Below are 25,358 nucleotides of genomic sequence, written 5' to 3'. Positions count from 1 at the left end.
CAGTAAAATAGCATTGTAAAGATACAGGTAGAGGACAAAGAGAGTATGCTGGCCTACTCACTACTAAAGAAAACAAGTTTGTTAGGTAGGAGTAGTAAAATATGAAATAGGGTGAAATATCTTGTTAATTACATAGAAATTGGTTAAATTATACAATTTTTATCTTTTATAATTTACAGTATACAGTAAGAGTGGGATTCATCTGTCCAGATTTAGCATGTGCATGTTGATGGCTACCCCTGAGCTTTCCACTCTGGGCTTTCTTTGTAGTCAGTGGGGACAGTTGTCATGTGCCGAGCACAGTTCATCTCAGTCTAAGATAGTAGTCGAAAAGTAGTTTGATTAAGTGCACCAAAAGAATCTATTTTTCTCTTCATTAGCTGTAAAGGAAACCTAACCAACCAACTCATACATACATGATCTATTGTAAGTATCTGAAAGTGATGAGAATAATCCCTCCACCTGCCAAGTCCAGGGAATTACTATTGCATAAATCTACTGTAAAAATATCAGATTAACAAGATATAGGTCCTAAGAAATGATTATTTGCTTTCTGTGTTTTATCATTCTTTTTTTGCATGTCATAACTTTACATGTATTCTAATCTCATTCCATTTTGAATGGGCACATAATGACAAGTTTTACTTGTCCCTGCACTGTATGGACCAACTTCTGAATTGTGTACCCATCCTGGTTCCCAAGTGTGCAAACTATGCAGAGAAAAATTTTGCTAACTTTCTTATTAGCATGGAAATATAATGGCAAAATGATGAATACTTAGAATTTGACTGCAGCTTTTCAAATTTGCCTCTTAATGTCTTTCTATTGGCCAACACAGTCACTGTTTTTTTCACAGGCTATTTCTGATGATAGAATTGTCTGAAAATGTTCTCATACTTGTCTTTTTGATGTGATGACTTAGCAATCCAGACCAGAAACAGCCCTCTGGTATAAGGGGCTTGGAGAGAAAACAAAGGCACAGGAAAATAGAATTTATTGAATAAAATTATTACATGTCCAATGCTAAATAAAAAAAAAATAACAAATGGGGCTCTGGGAGAGTTTCTGCTCAACTGTGGATAATGCTTTGAGCAGCATAAGTTAAAAAAGAAGCAAAACAACAACAAAGAAAGCTGCAGCCTTCTGAAATTTTGCCATGTGTTTTGTTAGTTACGGTCTTAAATTCATGTAATAGTAACAAATGTTGGGAGCCTATGCAATGTAGAAATGGTGGCCCATCAGCAAGCTGTTTCTCTCATCCTACTTCAACAATACTCTTCAGTGTTACTGAAAAGCAACAGTTGAGAGAGAAGCATATTTTTCTCTACAGTTCTTATTTGAAAGGTTAAATTATGTTCTTGATTACAATGGAATAATGCTAGGATAACTTAGATTGCTAATTTATGGCAATTCCTGATTTAATTGCAGAATAAATAATTTGACCCTTCTGTGTTATACTCCTTGAATTCTACAAATCTGAAATTTGGTCTCACAATAGGACTTGAGAAGAGAATCAATTTTAGTTGGTTTGGATCAGACTAGCTTTTTACAATCATTATTCTTTCATCAATGTTGCAGTTGAAATTTGGACTTCTTAATCACTCACTGTGTATGTCCAGCTTAATAATAATGTAGTAAAAAATACAGGTCAAATTCTCCTCTTAAGGAGACTGGAGTGAATCTATTGTAACTAATAATGGATGTGGCTTTATTTTGGATACACTGGGAGCCACGAGGAACATACATTTATTTTGAAGGGCTTTGGTTTAAGTTATTGTAGAAAAATTACTTAATTACTTCAGTAGTAAGGAGTTGTGGATGAAGGTGAGAAACCTCATCCAGTATTTTAGCAATAACCCTACATTTTCTCAGTAAGATTAATATCGTAGAATCATAAAATCACTAAGGTTGGAGAAGATTGCTAAGATCATCTGATACAACCATTCAGCTATCACCAATATTGCCCACTAAACCACATCCCTAAGTGCTACATCTACCCTTTCCTTAAATACCTCCAGGGATGGTGACTCCACCACCTCCCTGGGCAGCCTGAGCACTCTTTTAGTAAAGGAATTCTTAATATCCAACCTGAACCTCCCCTGGTACAATGTGAGGCCATTGTCCCTTGTCCTGTCACAGCTAAGTGGGAAAAGAGGCCAAACCCCACCTCGGCACAACCTCCTTTCAGGATCCCCTCACCTGTTTTGTCGCCCTATTCTGGACATGCTTCTGGGCCTCAGTGTCTTTTCTCACCAGAGCTGAGCAGAGGGGATGATCACCTCCCTGCCAGTGCTGTTTCTGATACAAGCCAGGATGCCATTGGCCTTGGCCACCTGGGCACGGTGCTGGCTCATATTCAGCTGAGCATCAAACAACATCCCCAGGTCCATTTCCTCCACACAGCTTTCCAGCCAATCTGCCCAAGTTGGTGGCACTGCATGGTGCTGCTGTAGCCAAAGTGCAGGACCTGGCACTTGGTCTTGTTGAACTCAGCCCATAGATCCAATCTTTCCAGGTCGCTCTGTAGGGCCTTCTTACCCTCAGGTAAATCAGCATTTCCCCCAAGTTGGTATTGACCGCAGACTTACTGAGGGTGCACTCAATCCCCTCATCCAAATCATCAGTAAAGACATTTAAACAGGATGAACCCCAATACCGGCCCCTAAGGAACACCACTCGTGATTCATGATTAAATGATCAATACTTTGATAAACTGATAATTCACAAATCAGTGTTTGTGGTTCCAGGTAAGTCTCAGTGATTTGTCATTGAGACTGTGACCTCACTGAAATCTGCTGTAAAACTGTTCAGCACTGTTGATCCTAAGGGAATGGGAGAATCCGATCAGTGAAATAGTGAGTGCTCACACTGAGCCTGGACTGTCCCACCGACAGCAGGGACAAAACTTCCAGTGAGGCTCATGGAAGGAGGACCAAGTCTTTACCCAGAGTTGTTAGTTAGATTCAACTCACATTTTCAGTTACATTAATCTGGAGAATATCTTCTGAAATAAGTGGAAATATGGTGATTTAGCCCAGGAGAACTGAGAGCTATTTTCTTTAATTAGGTGGGGGGGGAAGGGAGAGGGAAGAGATATAATTCCTTCATGTTACCTCATTGCTACCTATCAACCAAGGTCCTACCTGCTGTCTAAATCATTATCTGCTTAAGTTGGAGAGGAAGAGCTGACTTCATCATTGAAGGATTTAAGCTTTTATTGTCTACTGAATTTTCTGTTATCCTTATCCCTCTGCTTATCCCCTTCCCCACATCTCAGCAGGTAGATTCCCTTAAGAAGGGACACATTTATTTTCTGCTTCAGTCTAGATTTCTTAATATCTAATGTACCTTTTCCATTAATGTGTAATCCAAACCGAGACATCCAGAACACTTTCACTTCACTCCTCCAGAACTATTTTTTCTAGTTATTTTTAGAATATCATAGTTAAATTCGAGCCCAGGGCCTGTAGCTGAAACACTGAGCTCCACCGAAAGCCTGATACATCAGACTGCAAGGCAGTAGTGCCTCACAAAGGGCCAGCTCTGTCACCAGCGGTCAGTGAAGTTACGAGAACATAATCCTCAGACGAGGTGGCACATTCTTCATGCAGCAGAATTTCTTCACCTCTGTAAGGCCCATTGCCAGAATGAAATCCGTGGCCTCACACGGAACCAATCTGCCTTTCTGAGAGCGTGCATATGCACACAGAAGTGAGGTTCTTTGAAAATGCACGGACGTGCTTTAGTAGTAGCAGAAGGGAGATTTCATCCTAAATACTCCATATAACTGAGGTGTTGTCTCTTGATTTCACCTGTCACTGGCTTCTTGAATACTGCAACTTCATTCTTCTGTACATGTAGGCCTACACTGGAACAGTGTCCTCTACCCAAGGACAGGGATCTGTGTTTTTGGGTAACAGCTTCCAGCCTAACGATTTGATGGAGACAGGCAGGTTAAAGGCCATCACCCCTGTGCTCTGCAGAGCTGTATCCCTGCACCTGCGTCTCTTCAGGTGGCAAACACGTGCCCTGCTGTGGAAAAGCCACTACTTTTACCTGTACCAGCACTTAAGCCATCAACTTGGATTACAAATTCTCCATCCATCAAGTCAGAAACAGTTTTCCCTGCAGAAGCACAGAGTACACCCTCATTTTTGACTTCATGATCCACAAGTAGGCATCCACAGCACCACAGTTCTGCCTGACCTGCCACATAACCCCTGCAGAAGAGTCCAGCAGCCACTCAAAGGGTGTGACCCATGGCACAAAACACAGAGCCGGAATAAAAACCAAATCGGGGCCACATTAATACCAGTAAACAGATGTAAAGGGAGCTGAATGGAAAAGCAGTGAGATTGTCTCAAATCTCACACAGGAAAGCGTTGCTGAGATAGGTCAGCAGCCTCCCGAGCAAACGCTGCAAAAACACATTAAGCAGCTTCTACAGGGAAACAGCCAGAGCCCTCAGCTCAGTGCTACTGGCAGCAATTAAACGTACACACTTGTCTGCTGATCCATATGCTGACTGAAGCGCTGGGTGTGCACGGAGGAACCCCTCACTCGAAATGCAGATACGAACAGACCGTGGAACTTGAGGCTCAGCACCGCAGACGGAGCCGTGCACAGGTGCAGACTGATGTCAGAAAACCTCCCGATCCCTCACATGCACGAACGCGGACGAGGTAGAGCACTCTCGCAACAAGCAGCCGCGGCTGCAGCGCTCGCTGCAGACCCCCAACAGCCGGAGCTCGCACCGGGAGAGCCGCACAGCCCCCGGGGCAGAGCCGGGCGCGGAGAGTCCTCTCCCAAAGGCACAACCCAATGGAATCAGTACCGGAGCGCGGAGGCTCGGCGCAGCTCGGACACCGGTTGTTGGGGTCCGGGCTAAGAAGGGCGATGGCTGAGTTTCGTGTGAAGGGCTAGAGCTGAAGCAGAGCCGAGAGGAGGCCAGCATCTCTGGAGGTCATTTTAGCCGTAGCGGCAGCCGCCCTACCCTTGCTATTTTTCCTCTGCACCCAGCAAAATACTCCTACCTCTCGGTGACGACCATCCCTTCCATCACCCGGCAACACCACCGCCGTCCGTTTCAAGATGACATCTATTCCTACTCCCTGCAGAATCCCCTTTTCCTTCTGCAAACGCACGACAGGGAAGCGCTCCTCGCGGAGCTGACGGAAGGAGGAGGAGGAGGAGGAGGAGGAGGGCAGCAGAAGGCGGCACGCACTCACCTCGGCTCCGGGCCGGCAGCCCCCGCCGCCTCAGTCCATCGCCGCAGCCCCGCGCTCCTCCCGCGGCCCTCTCGCAGCGGCCCCGCCGCCCAGCAGCAGGCGGACGCTGCCCTCCCGCCGCTCCCCGCACGCAGCCCCGCGCTCCGCCCGATGCCGCAGTACCGACGCCCGCCGGCGGCCCGCGGAGGCAGCGGCGCGGGGCGGTCCCGCCGGGAGCCGGGCGGGGGGCGCGGGCCCGGCTGCGGGAGGCGGAGGCAGCAGCTCGTTGCCGGGCCAACGGCGGGGGCTCCGCGGGCGGCGGCGCGGGGGGAGGGCGGGCGGCTGAGCCCCGCAGCCCCTCCCGTGCTGGGCGGCGGCGGACGGGCGGCTCCGCGCCCGCGTTGCGTAAGGAGCGCGCGCGGGGTCGCTCCGGCACGAGCGCGGCCGAGGCCGGGGTAGCTCCCCGCGGAGAGCGGCACAGCGCTCGGGGCGCCGGGCTGGGTGCCGCATCCGTGTCAGAGTGATGCAATCAAGGGCAAAGGGAGAGAAACCAGGCTGCTCGTTCCGCGGGAGCTGCCTGCATTCCGCTGTTTCCATCCTTCAGTTGCTCTCAGTGCTGTGCATTTGTTTTCTCTGCTTTTCTCTCCACCTTTCACTTTCCACACTTCTACGTGTGTGACTTACTGCAGCTCTATTTAAGTGACACCGAGTACCAGTTTCTCTTATCTTACTGATGGAGCTACCTATTTCTGCACTGTATCTTTCCTTCTAGCTGTGCAGGCTGCAGCTCTGCTCACGCAGCTGCAATATCTCCCTACGATGCGATTTCATAACCAGAATTTATTACTGATACGTTTCTGCTGGAGACAGCAACAGAGGCTTTCAGGCAGAGATGAAGCAGGAGTGTTTTCCCACAGCGAGGCTAACGTGATGCAGCACAGAAAGCGTCTGATTCCTGTAAATAACACCACTTGTGGGGCTGATACGGTCTGCACAGCTGCAGCATCCATGAACTACAATAAGGAAATATTTTCGTGTAATGTAGCAGCATTTCCTTTCTTGCACTGAAATAAGAGCCATGAGTCAGCGTAGCATGTGAGTCCTGTGCGTGATGAACCTCAGGGTTCTTACCACCAGAGTTTGCCCATACACCTGTGCTGGTGAAGTGACTCTGGTAAGCTCAGAGCATCAACGGATAAACGTGCTATACGTCAGCAGCACTGTTTTCTCAGCAAAACGATCATCTTCACATCATAAACTTGCCAGCTTCACAAAACAGGCAATCAGCTTTTAATCTCTACAGCATTACCTCTCAGTATCCAGCAGTGCACACATATGCGTTGATGCACTGATATCATCAGGCAGCAGACCCTTTCTAAATTCTAACAGTGCTCTGTGTCTCACAGGCACTCTGCTTGCAATGCACAAAGCCCTGCCATAGTTCTGTTGGCAGGGGAATGGAGAGGGATAAAGCAGCGTAGCTGTGGTAACTGCCTGAGTACTCTGGATAATGGGATGGAAGCACAATAACAAGGTGTACAGGTTTAATCTGCTGCTCCATAAAGAACAAGTAGTTACTATAGAAACTGTCATATTACATGTGTCCCCAGTACAGTGCTTTATATGTGAGAAGAAGCATCTTCTACACATTACCAGCTCGGGTACAAAAACAGCATCAGCTGCCATCATCCTGTGTAGGAAGAACATCGGTCAGATGCTCTTCGTCACTTAGGTGCTTTGGATTGCTGTAACAGAGCGCTTGCTTTTTGCAGTTTTGAGGGAGCACCTCCTGGTGGATGAGACCAGGGAAAGGAGTACGGGCAGGCAGGCAGTACTGCGCTGATCCCAGTGCCACGGGATGGGAGTTTGGTGAGCTCGCTGTCAGTGAATGGCAGGGCTGATACCCAGCTCATGCAGAATAACTCACCTCTCTGTTTTCTTCAGCTGCACCTTGTCCTGCACCCAGAAATTCCCAGCTGGGACCTTCCCGCTGATGTTGGTTGCTTTACATGTAGCTGAGCTCCCAGAGGAATTTCAAGAGAAATATAATTGTCAAAGTAGCACATATCCCAAAGTCAAACGGGGTATAAAAACAGAGTTCTTTACCTCAGTGCTCTAAATGATATTCTTCTGTGTAGGCAGATTGAAAAAATCACAAATACATACTGAAAGTGAATAATTTGCATTACTCTTTTTGCCTGGAAGTAGTAATTTGCCTAACAAGTAGCAGATTGGGGGAATGGTGATGATCTGGTCAGATCTCTGCTCTCCCATGTCCAGCAGGTCTCAGGCGTTCTGCCATTTGGGATCAGGTTATAACTGGAGGAGGAGCAGTTGGCTGCTGGTGTGAACGTCTCACGCGCAGCTCTGGAGCCATGAGCTGCATGAGCTTCGCTCACTTGCCAGCTGACCAGAAGCCAAGTCCTTGCCTGTTTGCTGTTGCTTTCTCTTTGGGATCAGTCAAAATAGACACTTAGTTCGAAGACAATAGTGCTAAAATAGAAATATGTTCTTAAGTGCAAAATCCCATAGGGATTTTTCTAATCAATTACCCTCTATTATACCATGACAACAACAAAATATTTATAAGCACACATGCAGTGTTCTTGGTGAATATACATGGCCAAATGATAGAGGGAGAACTGAGAGGCCACATCTGGTCTGCAATAAAAATACAATAAAGGGCATTTTCTATTTCATTCCATTTTCTGCCAAACACCCTCTTTTTAAACAAGCAATTGTATATCTGGGTTAGATATTTATAGGCGGGTCTGTGATTCTGTGTGAGCAGGAAGAACTGAACAGAACATCTAGAGAAGAATGAAAAGGCTATATTTTTATTTTTAACCATTTTTCTCACGTGGAAGAGTTTAAAATAGCATCAAGTGCAGATGACTGGAGTCTGATATTTATAACTATCTACAAATTGTGCTTTGTATCAGTGGCTGTGAGATGGTGGAAAAAAATCATGAATGCACCTTCCAGGGGTGGTGGCAGCCTCAGCTCCTTTCACTCTACCAGCCTTGCACCTTTCTATCTTGTTCTCACATCCTTTAAGGAACAGAGGGCTTTGCTTGATATGAACTGTTCGATCTTCCAATCTCTTTCATGGAGATATTTCAGAAGATGAGCCTGGAGAATGAGCTACAGGTAACACTGCAATCACTTAAGGAGCAGGACTTCTCTAGTTTTTCAACAGATCAAATAAATAAATAAATAAATTGAATAAGGGAAAAAAAAAAAACCAACCCTAAAAGCTATAAACCTTGCATACATTCCTTCGTGCTGTTATTACACATCCACTGCATATGCAGCTCACAGCCATTGGCTCAGCTGCTGAATCAGCACTTGCTACTGGAGCCAAGAGTAGAAAAACAAGCATAAGACCCAGCAGCTGGTGGACAGCTGCTTGGAGGCTTGCCTGGAGCCCTGACGGATACACTGGCTTTCCTGTGCACTTAACTTTGCACAGCAGTCCTCACTTTTCACGAGCTTTGTGATGGATACCTGGGCCCTAACTCCTCCCTGAGAGAAAAGCTAGAGATATCACAGAATGAGAGAGAGGCATGTAATTCCTTGTAAAGGAGCAATCCTCCAGGGCTGCTGTATTATATCAGTATATTAATTTATATTTAATATAAAAACATTTTTTTCCTAATTCTTCGTTATTAAGGGTAAAGGAATGGAGGGGGTGGGGAGCAACAACACTTCCAACTTTCACCCAAAAAGAAATGGGGAATCATTTAGTACAATATAGAATGAAAGAGCAGCGAAACATGAACCACTAACAATGCCACTTGTGAACAAAATATGCAGATCCTCAGGGAACTACAGGAGGTGCAATTAGAGATGGCCAAAATTATTTTAGCATAGAAACTCTACAAGAAAACAGAAAGTACCTTGTTGGATGTCCTGTGAAAGTACCCCAAGCAACAAGCTGCTGCTTGCTCCTGGGGAGCTGTCCCCCTTCTCCAGCTTTCCTGTTTGAAGATTTTCCACTCACTATAAATGATGACATGTTTGTGGAAGCAGCCAGCTAGAAGGAGGCCTCTCCCACCTGAGGACCCCTGGGAGGCACTGAGGTGTTGTTTATTTTTTGCAATAACAAAACAATAGAAAGAATGAATGTTTTGCTTGCAAACTTTTTTTTTTTTTTTTTTACTGATTTTCTTGCCAGCTGAGGGAGCATCACACTGGGGGCTTACAAGAATTGCACATGTATTTCTAAGAGGTTCACATTTCATTCTGTCCTTTACAGATGATAGCTTTGTTTCATGTGGGAACCATGAGCTATAACCATAATTCCAACAGGCATCATTATTTGTCCCTTGTATTGTTTCATAATGTCTGATTAGCAGGAATAAATTAGTAGCTTAGGGGGAAAAAAGACTGAAAATTTTGTTTGAGGGCATAAAGGTAATTCTGCAAAGTAACAGAAATGGAGCTGTGGGCATTCCAGCAGCTTTACTGCGGGGACTGGAGAAGTCAGAGCAGTTCTGTAAAAAAACTGGAGACTGCAGACAGGTTTAAGTAATTAAGTTTAGTTAATTGCACACCTTTTTGTGTTAGGCCTGTGGCTAGTTTTGTATCTACATAAAGATATTGCATATCTCAGCAGTAACTGTGGTCACTTACGAAGCGCAGAGCAGATGTACGCAGCGGTGGGCTTGGCCATCTGTAACTGCTCAGTGCCTCCTGTTCTGAAGCAGTTTTAGACAGAGGAGTGAAAACCTGTGCAAAAGATAGCATGACCTAAGACTGTGTCGGTGATAAATTGATAGTGAAACGAGTAAATATGGCTTCTGATTTTATTTACTGCTCCTGTTTTTATTTACTGCTCCTGTTTTACAAAAGAGTTCTTACTCTGTCACTGACATGCACAAACTGCGTTCAAATAATAAATGAACTGACTGGGTGATAGTCAGTGACATGGGGAAACAAGTGATGCTACCCTTACCTGAACTGATTAAATGGATAAGTACCCTATCAAGTCTTTCAATTAATGTAGCTTTCAGAGTTAGTTATAGCAGTGTTATTTTAAAAAACATTATATTAAAATGTTAGTAATTTACTGCTAAGTCATATTCCTATCTGATAGATGCCTTTAAGCCAACTTTTGTGATTACAGCTCTCTGGAGGAATTGGGCTCTCAACCCAAGACCAAAATTTCCTGGGGATCACTTCAAACCACATCATCCCGGGGACAGCCCACACTTTGGCATCTTCATATTCAATTGAGAGTTAAGAACTTTTACCCCTTGGGAAATAAGTGCTAAAATGTGGAAAGCCCTGTTGTAGGACCTCACCCAGAACAGAAGAAATTTCCATTGAGTAGTGTAAGTAGCTTTCCTTGGGAACATGGCTTTCTACAGGAAAAGTAGAATCTGCAAAGCAGCAGGCCTGTGTGGGAAGCAGAGACTGATCTGCCATCCATGAAGCTCCACTCATGTCGTGCAGCCATCTGGGCCCCAGGTCTAACTGAGATGTGTTTCATTTGGAGCAGAACTGCCAGGCCGGAGCATCTGAAGCAGAAAAGGATCTCACCTGCCTGTAGTACTGTGTGCTTCTTTTACTAAAGATTGTAGCAGTTTCAACCTTTCAATTGTGCTTATCTTGGCATGAGAGTATGCAGCATAAACTGTAGGATAAAATTAACTTCCAGCAGCTTTGCCACCATGCTAGATCAGCAAACACATCCAGGGGATTTATCAGTGCTACAGTTTCTCCAGTTTCTTTGATAGTTTCTACCAGTTCACTTTTAAATGTAGGAAATTTTCAGATATATCTGGTTCTGTGAGTCAGTCATCCTGTCAAAGTTCAGAGTGCACTTTCTCCACATCAATTATATTTCTCCTCTGGAACAAAACTGACAAAGCAACTGCTTTTATGTCTGAGCATGTGTGAAGTTTACTCAGTGGTTCCAAAAGATCCACACTGCAATGGTTATTTCACTATGTAATGTTATACAGTGACACAGAATTACATCCCCACAGATACAGCCTTAGAGAAACAGAAATTTAGATTGTTAATAAAACTGTTTATTGAGCTTAATTCATATTGCTTTAAACTTTTGTCCTTCTGTCCCAGAGGAAAAGCAGAAGTTCTGGAAATAGAAAACTTGGGATTTGTATTTCTCTCCCCTTCAAGTCTCTCAAGGTGACTGGCTTTGAGTTGGCCTTTACTAGTGCAGAACCTTGCCACAGTCCCCTAAAAGGTATTCTTCCAAATAGTCCGGAAGCTTTAGGTGTGCAGTAACTCTATCAACTGTAATTGTCTGTGGCTGAAACTTGCTATAGTAATTGCAAATGCTTTCTGAACTCTTGATGTACATGCTAGGCCTGAAGTACAAAATCCAGTGTTTAAGTTAGTGCTTGCAGGTGTGCCAGTTCAAGTTCTCTTCTCGAACACGACTAGGCCATGAGTACTAGATCTGCTCTCTTCTGTGAAGGATTTAACTCACAACAGGTACCTGCAGAAGCAGTGGAGTCAGCAGTCTGTTGCAGCTGCACTGGTCCCTTTTAGTCTCATCATTCCCTCGCATCCCCATTCCTGAGCAGCAGACAAAAAGGGAAAAACTCTGACCTGTGGAAGCGGGGTAACAACTCATGGCTGCAGCTCCACTTCTGGGGAGGTGTTATCTGAAGGGTTTAATTTTTTCTCTCAGTAATTGATCTGAGGACACTGGAGCAAGTAGCACATATGTCAGATTGTTTTCCTTCCTTCTTGCGTTTTGGCAAAGTCTCCCCTGTGGAGGAAATTAATAAATTTCAGGATGACATTTCCTTCTTCGGCCAAAAGAACAAGGAAAAAACCTCGAGGTTCTTTTCTCTCTTTAACTTTTCTTTTTTAAATCTTTCTCCAAATAAAAGAAATGTACTTTGTTAGAGAAGTAAAAGATGAGAAATTTCCTAATTTGTGCAATCAATATGCATTAAGATCAGCTGAATGCATGTTGTTTGTGTACACACGCACTCACACACTTAGGTATATAGCATGATCACGAATACATCTATATGCTATGTGACAAATTTAGGAAGATGAATTACATGGGAAGTGAAAGCAGCTACAGTTTGATGGGCGCAGTAAAAATCTGTGTTATTAACACAGATTATCAGTAGTTCTAGCTAGGGCATTTTTTATAAGCCAGCTTTGCTTAATCATTTCTATTTCACCATCATTTTGACTGTTTCCTTACTTCTGCATTTTAATGTATGAATACTGCTTTATTAAAAGAGGGAAAAGTTGCTTTGATTTTGGGATCTCCCTTCTGATGCATTACAGATGCTCAGCTATCCACAGATCAAGGATTCCGCAACACTACACCAGGGAGCGTGTCTCATTGTCACCCCACAGCCGTTCTGGTGAACTTCACTATAGGATCTGAAGCTGACATCCATCAGAATTAGGGGTGCCCATCTTAGTTAGGTTTTGATTTTACCCTGCCAGGATCACAGCTGCTCACAGTCAGAGAGCTCCCACAGCAGGCCATCCCAGCCCGTGTCCTGGGCATGTTGGTGGCACAGCACCACGCAGGGCAGAATTGCCAGTCCAACTGTGCCTGGCTCTGCTCCTCATTTCACTTATTTTACTGTGTAGTCCTGCATCTTACGTCACTTTCTGGCCATGCTTCTGATTAAAACAAACATTGAAATCGCTTTGAGTTGAAAACTGACGTTTGTGCTGAAAAGGATTTGTAATGTGATTTAATTGCTTTATGTAATTGAAAAACAAAACAAAACATCACTGTTATGTGCTGTAAATGATTCCTTTGTCTTCTACAAAATTTAATTTGTTTACATGCCCTGCAGCCATACCGAGAGAGCAGAATAAATGGCAGCGCCTCTGTGGGTCTGTTTGAAAAATGAGTGGGGAATGGGAGAACAAGAGTGGCCAGAGGGCCATGAGAAGGAAGAGACCAGTGCTAAAGATGAAAGCAGCCCAAAGCAAGATTACAGGTCCTCAGAAAAAGAAATCAATAATGGTGTTAACTATGCAGCTGTAAATACAATTATTTGTATTCTGAAAACTTTCTCCTCTAGTACTTCACTATATTCAGTGTATCTGGAACGCTCTCTGCAGCAGATAAGTCACCTTTGAAAAAGCAGCATTTAAATGACAATTTAAGGCCCTGAAGATGCCAGGATAGTACAGGAGCACTAGAAACACCAGCTCACCTTTACCTCCCATTGCTTGTTCAGTGCAATGCAGGATCTGAGACTGCTGTAATTCACAAGCAATTCAAACAACTTTCCACTGATGCTGTCTCCTCCTTTTCCCTTTTTACCTCCTTAGACCTTTCACCTTTTGATTCCCCTGGGAAACCATGATGAATTTCCCCCTGGAAATTTCAGTCTCAGTGTTAGGTAGTCTCTTTTTCTGTTTTTGCTGAGGGCCTTTCCTCCCCACCCTCTCTCTTCTCCCCTCTGAGACTTCTGACAAGGTCAAACAATCTATCTTTGTTTCTACATTTATATCCGGGAAGCTCCCTCTGGTAGCACAATAGCATGTCAGATAGGACAGTTTGATGAAAACTGTAGATAAGGAAGATCCCCGGCCTGGTAAAATAAAAGATATTAAGAGAAATGAAAACAGACTGAGTGTTCACACAAAGTAAGTACCCACTAGCTACTCTGGGGGTTCTGACCACAGACTGCACACAATTAATGGCTCCACAGCTATCCTAGACAATGCTCTGTACATCATCTTGCCAACCTATTGAAAGAGAAAGACATAAAGTGCCTTTGTTATATATTTTGCACCCAAGAATGTAGTGCAATAGCAAAGGCTAGCACCATAAGCACACATGAAGTGAAAATGCAATGAATGAGAGATGTCTGAGTCAAAGAAAGTCAATAAACATTAACTGGAAAGAATAAGTTCAAGGGCCAATGAAGGCAGACCTGTGTAGTTGAATATATTAATTGAATATATTAGAAGATAAGTGAAAGACTCAAACACAAAGATGTGAAACCAGAATGCTAAGAGTACTTATGAGGAATATGGTGAAATATAGCAGCCAAGGGAATCAGCCAGGAAGGCCTGCAAAGGAGAGAAGTGCAAGAAAGGAGGAAATGAAATCACAGATGATGGGTATAAAAACACCTATTAAGTACTTGAAAGCAAATGTAAGAACAGTAATGGAAACCTCTCTGGGAAAGAAAAAAGATTAGGTATGAGCATGAGAAATGTAGAAGAATGCTATAGCAATAGCAGAAATGGAAAACTAAAGCAAGCAGTAGTTTCTCTGGGCTCAAGCTAGAATGCTGACCACTGTGTGCAAGAGGTACAGTTTGCTTATGGAATTATTTGATTGTTTGCTGTGTGACACTGACTCCAGAAAGATCAGTATCAACATGAATTACAGCTCCCTAATGTTCCAGAAGTTCAAGTTTCCATTCTTTGCTACTCGTTCACAATCAGCATTTAATTTTGTTATTTTATCTGGAAATAGTGAAATTGTATTAAGATATAGTCCAGATATAGTTTTGGTTCAAAATATCGCTAATCATCTGGAAAGCATAAAAGAACAGTCACTTGAAAGAAGAAGTGTCATGTAAGTCTTATCACCTCTGAGCTACTACTAATCTTCCTCTGGAACTGTACCACCAAGTTTTGAGTTTCTATTTCCACAGCATCCTAGAGTGTGTAAGCAGTGACTGCAGTCTGGGTATCTCCATTTCATGCATAAAGGCCACATCGTTTCTGCTCATGGGAGAAGTTTTAGAAGTTGGCTATGAATGCTCTTTTATTTCATAGGCTATTTCAAAAGACCATTAGGAAACTTGGCTAACCCAACTGTGGGAATGATTTAGAGTCACCTGGGACTACTCTGAGCTATCTGCATGGGAGCAGCCTCTGGCAGGGTCCCCACTGCATGACTGTAAGATGTGGCAATTCCCAGCCATATCTTTGCTTTGCCCAACCCACCCACAGCCCTTCTATAGCTACTGTCTATAGTGCAAGCCCCGACAGTCCTTGTCAGGAGGGCTAACGTGGAGAGATGGAGTCAGCTGTGTGCACTTTACTTCCTTCCTGGGAATCTCCCTTTGTGTCTCTTGTCAGACCAGTATTGCAGGTTTCCTTTATGACATCTTTCTATGGGGACAGTTTGAGTGGGCTGTAGCTCATCTTTGAATTTTCTTCATTTCATTTTTGAGGAAAAATGAATACACAGCCAGGGTTTTCTACTGTGAAAATGCAATCTCTCTATAGTAACACACAGAGCCATAGCTGCAAAGATAACATTTTTTTTACTTTCCTTCCCTACTTTGCCTTTACTGGTACAAGGAAAAATCCTAATCTTTAAAACATTAGTAGCATTCAAAAGTGAATTATCTGAATCTGTTTTTCCTTATTATTTAAATTATCATAGGAACTGGCTTGCAAATGTAGCACAGGTAATAAAAGCTGTAATAATACCACTTCTGGGTAATATTTTTTCGGTATTTTCATTAGTAAAGTGGATCCTGATAAGTTAGTAACATAAGGAATGATTTGATGTCATCAAAACCTCAGAAATGACATCCGAATGACCTCCAGATTAGATCAAGAATCATGTTTTTCAACTGGTTGTCAAACTGAGGGATTTCTCCCGAGCACTATCAAAGACCATTAAAATCTCTTTCCCGCTTTCCTTTTATCTCTAACTGGGGACATTCATTTGCAAACACCTTTATGACTCTTACCCACAAAACTTCCTTATCTAACTGTATGTGAATCACTTCAAAAGGAGGCACATTTCTCTTGGCAACCAAAGCAGCAGCCTTAGCAACAAGACAGCTGGAGAATTTTATTTTCACATAGTTACTTGTGGACAGTATGTTCTGTTTCTGCATTGGTCTTTCAGTGTTGATTTAGTATTGTGCAAGAAATGGTACAAGTCAGTCCCTGGCTTATAGCAGAGACATCACTTGCAGGGCAGCTGATGATCTTTACACCTATGATGCTGTTCCCTTTAAGAAATGGTGTAAGAGTACTGGCTACTGGAAGGCTCAAAATGTGAATTTCCCCCATAACAATTACTGCAAAGAAACGTGTGAGGAAGCTGATGGTTTCCAAAACCTTGACTTCCCCCCACAGAAACTCTAACAGAGAATTATATTAAAATATTAGCTCTAAAGGCTCACATCACAGCCTGTCTTAGCATCTGTTGATGCTGAGAACAGTTTGGAAGGTTGTTAAGAAGTGACGCTGATTTTCTTAGCAAAAATAATTTTGGGAAGAAAGTTAAAGCAGGTAGAAGTGGAAACACTGGAGCAAGTTTGGGTATTACTTGGGCTGATGTCTTGGTAGAACTGTTGGGGATCCTCTACAAGAAAGCAATACTATGATGGCACTTACCAACAGACTGCTGTTGTGACAGTTTCCATGTCCTAACCCTGCACATGTGTAAGGAAATGAGTTATATATATTTTAATCTCACTAAGAAATTTCATTTACATGTCAGAATAGTAAATGCACTCACACTTTCACCTGTGTCTCCTCCTGCAGGGGCTGTTGATATCCTGCGTGCTGGTTTGATTCCCTTACTCATACTCAAATTGAAGACTGAGTTGGATGAAATCCAGGAGCTAATCCTAGGTACACTCTCCAACTGTCTGCGTATAGAGGCTTCTGAAGCCCTGGCAACTGATGCCATCACCATTCTGAAGGAAAAGCTCACACATCCCTCAGCGGCCATCAGAAGCAGAGCAGCTCAGGTCATTTTAGAAATCGGGTAAAGAAAATCTGTGGTACTTAACTAAAAAAATACTACCTTAATAGCTGAATGAAGTCCACTGGTGTACAGTGGTATTCCACGTGCACTGAAGGTGATACATTTCACAAGTAATCTCAGTCTGTATGCACGTGCAGACAGAAGACTCCTTAAAGCCATGACTGCTACAAATCACTCAGAAAGCAGAAGCTGATGAGAAGTTATTCCTTCTCCTCCTATTTGTCTTTCTATACTAGCAGTGAAATCAGGGCTTTTCCTGACACAGTACTGCTAGGAAGAAAAGTTTCCATAAGAAATCACGTGAAACAGGTAGGGAAGAAGCTCCCTTATTTTACTGGGCAGCCACTTCCTCAAAAAATTAAAGCTCTTTATATTAAATTTGTATAATAAACTGGGAGGAAGTCCATTGTACTACAATCACAAATGAAAGTGCTCAATGGATGTCTAGTTTAAAAAGGTCTGTAAATCGTGTTGTTTGCACAATAACTGGCACAAAAACCTTCCCTAATTTCCAATAATAAAACGAGGTCTTAGAGAAAAACTAAGAGACTGTAGATACAGTGAGTGATAGAAAAAAAGTCAGAACTGACCTACAGTATGGACATCCCCTGCTTTCTATGTCACTGCAATAGCAGGACAATGCTAAACATTCCCTACATTAAAGAGGCTGGAAAGAAAGAGAGCACTGACCTAGAAAAAGGATTCCTTGCATGCCACTAATACAGCACTTGGTTTAAATCTGCATAGGATTCAACAGCCAGGTCTCCAACTAAACTGCCGTTAAGACCACCAGCACTTTTCTCTGAATCCTGTTCTTTGTTACTGCCCATCAACTTTCTATGTGTCATATGAGTAAAAAATACCCAAACACCACCTAAAAATAGCCTAACAATTGTTCAACGTCCACACGTAGGTTAATATGATATAATCAGTGATGTGTCAGCAAGTAGACTTAACAGACACCAAGTGTGAACATCCTTCTCTCTTTGTGACCAGGCCACAGTACTTGCCATCTGTCTAACAGTCAGAACATTTTGACTCCAAAGAGAGCAGCACAGAGGGCTGTGTCAGCCCTGCTGTCAGAAACAGAGCAATGCTGCAGGGGGCCAGGCGTAGGGAGAAGCTGTGTGTGGTGACATGGATAGCAGACGTGGTTCAGGAAAGCATCTTAACCATCTTTTCTACACAGTACCCATCCAGAGGGAAAAAGCACAGTGTGTGAAGAAGTCATTCCAATACTGGTGAGCCTGTTGGAAGATACAGATCCTGAAGTCCAAGCTAGTGCAGCAGGAGCACTCATGTTCGCTACCATTAAACCTAAGGGTGAGAGAAAGAGGCGGGTCTGTTGGGCTGCTTTCTAGAAATCCAGTTTTAAGGCAACTTAAAAACAAAACCTGCTCCCCCATCCTGTAGCCCCACAAATCCTCAATTTCTAACAGCATGAAAGCCGTACAAGAATTAATAAGATTTGCTGACACCATAGTGTCTAGAGACTGCAGTATTCCACATTTCATTTTCCTGAAGAGGATAAATAATTGCCCCAGCTGTGTCATTTCCCTCCAGAGCGCTGCTCCAGAGGGCAACATTTTCTGTACAAGTCCAGAGATCCAGGTGCCTGGAGCTGCCCAGAATCTCCTGTCCTACAGAACACTACTTCCTGGAAACCTTTTCTGTGGTTAGAGGCAGTTTCTCTCTCACAGTTAAGAGAGGAGAGAACATTAGTAATGCTTGTCATTTTCCCAAGTAAGTTACAAGACACTGAAAATACTAACTGCTAAATGTTCAGTGTGATGAGCGAATAATTAGAATTAAAAGACTCTTAATGACAGTAGTTGTGTTCCAATCCTCCTCTGTAACTGTCTCCCCTGGCTACCAAAAACAACACAGGCATGGATCTCCGTGTTTGAATTGTCTTTAAAAATAAAAGAATGGAGGATGTTCTTAAGGGCATCTAATCCCCCCCAAAACAGTTTATCCTATCATTTGGTACCTCGTACCTCCTTAGATGTTGAAATGAAATAACAACATGCAAGGCATACAATGCTTACTAAGAAAGCATGTCCTACATCACACCACACACTCTGAGCTGCTCAAGGCTGTAACTGGGCAGGTAGTCAAAAGCAGCCATTCAAAATCTTGTTGATTACATGTAATAACATTTTAAAGCCAGTCTATTTTTCTACAGGGAGATGCTCGGCCCTGCGTGCTGAAGCCATTCCACGGCTACTGAAGTTGGTTGCTGAGGACAACAGCAAAGCCCGTCTGAGCGCAATCAAAACCCTCACCATGCTGGCAGAAGTAGCTGAGGGTCGCAGGGCGCTCCGAGAACATATAGACACGTTTCAGCAGTGCCTGAGGGACCCCAGAGAGGCAGTGAAAAGAGCCGCCGAAACTGCCATCAGAGTCATCCAATGGAAACCTTTCTGAAGATGCAGCATATCACAGAGATCTATTGCCCTCTGTTGCCTTGCTGTAAAAGTTACATGATGATAGGTGACGTTCAAAAGCAAAACTCTTTTCTTCTTTCCTCCTGAAAAGTCATTTGTCAACAGTCTTACATCAGTGTTGCAGGTCACAAGTGAAGTGATAGGGAAAAAGAAAAGCTAGCAACACTAGCAGTCCCCACCAGCAGTTATCTCCTGCAATACCGTACCAAGATTTCCCTGTGACTTAAGAAACTGACTCTTCTGGGTTTTTAATAGATATGTTGCATATATAATTTAAGCCTATCAGGCACTAATCTTTAATTATACTAAAAAGAAAGGCTCATAATTAACCTCTTGTTCATGTTACAAGAACAACAGGAACTTATAGGGGGTTTTGCTGCAAACATACATTGAACACAGGATTAGAACTATTTGGAGCATCACTGCTGAAAAAGGGATGTCAATGTCTCAGACTTCTCTGGGGTAGCCCTGGTAACACTGTACTGGGGACAGAGCCTCTAATAGGAGTGACTCTGTTCAGTTAGATTATGGAACAAACATGCCTCTACATTTGTGCTATATTCTGGTACTTTGTAGCCTGCTACAGCTGTAGTCTGTCCTCTGATGAAGAAAATCAACAAAATGGAGGTGTTGTGCCAGAATGGAGGAGGTGTTGTGCCAGAATGGAGGAGTTTTGCAGTTGTGGCTCATTTTAAAGGATTGGGAACAGGTTGAGAGGAAAATCAACCCTATACAGTTTAATCCAACAAGAGTTGGACAAGACAGTCTCCAGATGTTCCTTCTGTTAGTATTCTGTGATTAACGTCTGTCTGAGCAGAGATGAGGAGATTGAACAAAACAGAACTGAAAATGTCAGTTCCCTACTTTGAAAAATAATTTTTTCTCCTTTTTTTCTAACTCAGTGGGTTTTTGTTAAAAAAAAAGACTTACTTTACAGAATTGAATATAATATCAAAAGTTCAAGCTGTCTGAAGCAAGCTTATCCAACAAGACATAAATTGCCCAAAGGAAAATAAGGCAGTTTCTGATTTTAGGAGTTGAAAGGAGTTGAAACTGGGGAAGTTCAGAAGCATTTTACTCACTGTGTGGTCAAGGTAGATCACTAATGATATTGCAAATTTCTCTGCAGTTGCTCATGTATAACTTAAGAATCATCAAAAGAAGGGCTGGCAGGACAAATGCTGTCCGCTAGAAGTGCTGAGGACAACAAGCACTGTGCAGATGACGCAGCTCCATAGGAAGTCCCACAGTTCCACTCAGGTTTTGCTGTTGAATGGCGTTCTAGACAGAAGTTAGTGTGGCTAAAAAGAACCTGCACCATCTGTACAGAGGGGCTGTTTGTCAGGCTGCACTTCCACTGCGGGAGCCCGGTGTTCCTCCCACTGCAAACTGCTAAGTGTAATCTCACAGTAGCCACTGTAGGTGCAATTAAAGTTAAAAGATTTCTCCTTCAAAACCTAAACAGAGGGAGGATTTCCTCTCCTACAAAGATGTGATTTAAAAGCATTGAGTCAGATGGATTCATTCCCTCTGGGCAGGGTCTTGGAGGGGCTCTGCCTTTTCAGCACACTTTACGTACAGAAGGCACTCACATGTAATAGATATTGATGCCTGAGTGCATCCAGTTCAATAAGAGAGAGACAGGCAGCTTAATAACAGGGAAAACGTTCAGCAAAGGACTAGGGAACAAGAGAGAACAGTAGTTTCATCTACATTTACAAAACTGCTGCAGGAAAATGCAGTAACAATCACTTTAGCTCAAGCATCTGTCACAGCCTTCCCCTCTGTAATTCAGGTATTGCATTTCAACGACTTAGCAAAATAATTATCTGGTTCAGATGTAGGAATAAGACCATCCAGACTGAACTGCTGTGACAAGAAGAAATTTAGCTGACTTGGACCTTAAGTACCACATCTGAGCATCTCCTTGATAGTTGCTTTAGAGAACAGTATGAGCTGTTTCCAAATGAGACTCTGGCATGTTGTCTGTGTCTTGTCTTACATACATACACAGTACAAGAGTGGAGCAAAGCCTTAGCTGAGTCTGGAGTGTGATTGCTAGCCACTTCCTGCATCTCCCTGCTTAGGCTGTGACTGTTAAGGAAGAAGATGAACTTACAGCTCTGACACAGTTGTAAGGAAATAAAGCAATCAGGAATAACTCACTAATTTTCATTCTATAATGTAGCATACAATCTCTTAATGGCTTTTCTTACCAAAAAAGAAAAAAAATCCTTATGATTAAAGATTTACTTTCTCCTCCTAGGTACATTACGTCTTGAAGCTAACAGAGAACACGATGGATTGAAGTTATGCTAACACTAATGTGTATCTTCACCCTTTGATCTTAGCAAGATTTTACTTTTGTCAGTTATTGCTGAGTAATTGCTGAGTATCACCTTGTCCTTAAGACAGAGCACAAAAAGAAAAGCACATACTAAAATTCTTCTACTAGTGACGTTTTGGTAAAATGAAAAGGTCACCCATAATAGCAAGTCCGGTGCTAGGAACAGTTTTGGTCATATTCCCCATGAATTTCCCCAACAAGACAATGACACTGACATTAACGTGATCTGAAATGGACAAGCAAATAGAGACATCTAGGAGCATTCCAGTCTGTGTTCCACAATTCCTCATCACAGATCTAGCCCTAGGCATGTTTGTTGTGTACCATACATATGGGGAGTGCCAGGGCTACCCATAGCTAACTGCCCACTTTGAGATGAGCCTGCAGCCCTTAATTTGCAAGGCTGGGCAATTAATTGACACTCCAGACATCAGTAGAATGATTGGATGGATCAAAGAAACACAGCAACATGACCGACAAACGCTTCCCTTCAGACTGACCTAACTTCCAGTCAATTATACTCAGTAATAAAGTTGCAACAGACTCACCCAAATGCTAACTATCCTTTTGTATTGCTTCATACGTGTTACAAACACTTCAATTAACACGTTAGGATCTGGCACTGTCACACACTATAATTAAACTCATTGCTTCCAAAGAATGCTGTGCACATAGCAAGTCTTTAGCACTTTATGCTCCGCAGTGTTTCTACACCATGACAACATCAGCACCTCAGCTGATTTTAACATCAATGGAAAATGATTAGTCTTTGTGGCTTGAAGCCAACAATGATTAAGGCCCCAGATATAATTAATGTGGTCCTGTATCGATGCTGGAATTAATTCACTTGCACCCTGCACAAATCAAGCTTTCAAGTCAGCTGCCTGACACTTCCCAGTGACATCAGAAGAAGAGCAGACACATTCATGGGAACTTAGATCCTCTTTCACAAGTCTTGTGCACAGCATCCCACACAGGTACGGCTCATTTTGAATGCAGAACTTTTATTTTTTTCTAACAGTTTCCAGGAGATTAACAATTTTACATCTCTTTGTTCTTGCAACTGCAAACCATTCTGTTCCCATATAGACCCTGTCCTGAGAAATAGCAGCTTTTTATCTATTCAAGTTACAAAGCAAAGAGTGCTTTTGTTTCCCACCTCTGTATTTCATATTTAAAAACAAACAAACAAACAAAAACCTGAATCAAATTCATATTAAAAATGCTAAGGGAGATTTTTGCCTAAAGACCAAGTACAGAGTCCAGCTCAGACAGGTTTGGTTGACATTAAACCAAAAGAAGATGATATATTTTCTGTGGCTACATGCAAAACTAATATATTGAAGGATTCAAGCCCTGTACCTACTTTCAGGAAGACTGTCCTGTCAGTATTTGTTGATTTGAATGAATGAAAACTATTGCAGTTGTCTGATTTAAATGTCATTTGAAAAGAAGTTTTTAAATTCATAAGCTCTGATACCATATGTAAAAGCACAACACAGAGTAAGGGTGAGCAGGTGCCTACCTGAGCTGGAGGCTCTTCCAGGTGCCCCAGAGCAGGCAGGGAGCTGCTGGCTGCAGCACACACAGCTGCTCAGGCCCTGAGCACTGCCAGGTGAGCAGGGGTTGGGCACTGCAGCACCAGGGGAACTCTTCTGCAGCTTGTTGTGGTAGATAACAACAAGATCGAGTGTTCCTCAGGAGGGAAAAATAATCTGACTTGTTTTATTAATAACAAGGGCAATAACCTCAGGCAGCAGTGCTGGTTACGTAGTCTCCCTTCAGTTAGACATGGGAGGGAGCCGAGTTGTGCTCCATCCTTTACATTCTCTAGAACTGCCTTGAAAAACACACTGCATGAAAAACGCTGCGATTCACCAAGAAAATTGGTTGGTTTGGAATTGCTCATCTTTCTTAGCCACGGATTGCCCTCTGCTGTTCCACGTGTGACACCGCCTGTTGTGCCAAGCACGGGAAGCTCATTGCTGCACCATTCCCTCACATCTCACTGCCTCACAGTAACACTGCACGTCCAGAGCACAGGAAGAACGTTAATTTGATCTGAAGGAAAAAAAAGAAAAGAAAAAAAAGGAGCAGCTCTCCACCAGAACAGCTTACCTGTGACCCGCCAGCCTGGACTCACCCTGCTCCCTGCAGGGACTGCCTCTCCCCAGGAACATCGGCTTTAATGCCCCCCCAATCCAGCACTTCAAACAAATGACTTCAGGAGCAAACGCAGCTCTGTGCTCTGAATGTCAGACACCGCTAGCGACACACACCTCAGTTCCCTTTGCTCTTCATTTTTGTGCCGGTTTTACTTCATGTCATTTTTCCTTATTTTGTCAGTGGAAAAAGTGACTGGGCCAAAAGCAGAGCTCGTTAGTGATGGCAGCTGCTGCCATTTCTGTGTTCAGGACCGCCACCTGTGCTGAGAAATCTCAGCCCTGTGCTCTGTGCCATTATGCACCACGGACATTGTGGTTAAAACCAAGCTGTCATTGCTGCACCTGTATTCCAAGTTAAGCCACAGACCTACGCTCCCCCTGTAACTGTTCCACACCAGTGTCTGAGCTTCTGTCATAACAAAACTGGAATCAAACCAAATTCTAAGGTCTAAGTAGAGCATTCTTATAACAAAAGTAGTTAACGTTTGTGAGTTGCTTGAATTTGTATCCTGAGTGATACAGAGAAATGAAAACAATTGGCTTATGGTGCTAATAGGTGAATTTTTAATTGTAATGTATCTTAATTTGTATAGTCAATCTAAAATAATTCTGTATATTGAGCTTTAAGTGTCTGAAGTAAGTTTAACCCTACATCTCACCTGCCAGGATAAGCCAGGATGTTCCAGGGTCATCTAAAACAGGTCTGTGTTAATGCTGCACGTGATGCATGTACACCATACTATTAGCCAGAAATAGCAAAGGGAGAGATGTGTGATAGAAGGATTTCTACATTTCCAGTCAAACATGGGAAAAAGAATGCAGTTGGTATTCACATCCCTGCCCAGGGCAGCGTAAGTACCTTCAGGATTTTCTGAGTGTGCCTCACAGCAACAACTGTACCACTAAAAAATGAAGAAAATCCACTTTTGTCCTTCCAGTCATGATGTTGCCCTTGAATGCAACACCTAACAAACCCAGGCAACATATATTAATTTATTAATTATTAACTTATTAATCTAAAGCTGTCCATGGTAAAACTGTGTGGTCGTGTGAAATTCTACGAAACCAGAGTGCTCCAAACAGGAGTCAGACTTCAGGGAAACATCTGAACCGTGGTCCCCACAACAGGCAGCTCCCAGACCTGAACAAAAGCGCCTTGTTGAGGATGTACAATGAATGCCTCTGTCAAACTCAGAGTTAATTTTTTCAAAATCCTTTAACCCTGGGAACGAAGATACAGTGACAGTGACTGATTAATGAGGAGGTCATCTAAAGGCTGACTGGGCTACCAGGAAATCACTGGTGTTATTTGCCTTTATCCAAGTGGTTGTGTAATTTCACTGTATTTTCCCTCTGTAACAAAAATGACAATGAGGAATCTGGGCAGCCTTTGCTTGAGGCTTTCTTACTTGTTTGTCATCTATTACTTTTATGCAGAACCAAAATCTAGACACCAAATTCAGTTTCTCTGTTTTC

At 43.0% G+C, this 25,358-nt stretch overlaps 2 protein-coding genes across 3 annotated transcripts in view; one reads left to right on the top strand and one right to left on the bottom strand.

The window, feature by feature from the left end:
- The window catches only part of GNAZ (G protein subunit alpha z), a 47,590-nt gene extending 42,289 nt beyond the window's left edge, over positions 1-5,301 (bottom strand). The window contains exons 1-2 of one of the 2 annotated variants that reach the window (XM_065738986.1): positions 5,229-5,260; positions 5,034-5,132 (exon numbers count right to left, since the gene is read on the bottom strand). The gene's annotated coding sequence lies outside the window, so the exon portion shown is untranslated. Of the gene's footprint in view, positions 1-5,033; positions 5,133-5,228 lie in introns of both variants that reach the window. The other variant, XM_065738987.1, reaches the window with a different exon arrangement.
- RSPH14 (radial spoke head 14 homolog) overlaps positions 1-19,382 on the top strand; it is a 68,416-nt gene extending 49,034 nt beyond the window's left edge. The window contains exons 4-6 of the mRNA XM_065738988.1: positions 16,698-16,923; positions 18,113-18,246; positions 19,109-19,382. Of these exons, the coding sequence (XP_065595060.1) occupies positions 16,698-16,923; positions 18,113-18,246; positions 19,109-19,350 (602 nt within the window). The 3' untranslated portion in view covers positions 19,351-19,382. The remainder of the gene's footprint in view (positions 1-16,697; positions 16,924-18,112; positions 18,247-19,108) is intronic.
- The last annotated feature ends 5,976 nt before the right edge of the window (positions 19,383-25,358 follow it).

This window comes from Cyrtonyx montezumae, unplaced genomic scaffold, assembly GCF_038088225.1.
Source record: "Cyrtonyx montezumae isolate F1298 unplaced genomic scaffold, pur_monq_1.0 scaffold_23, whole genome shotgun sequence".
Taxonomy (NCBI): domain Eukaryota; kingdom Metazoa; phylum Chordata; class Aves; order Galliformes; family Odontophoridae; genus Cyrtonyx; species Cyrtonyx montezumae.
Note: the sequence above shows the minus strand (reverse complement) of the source record. Positions and strands in the feature narration are given on the sequence as shown.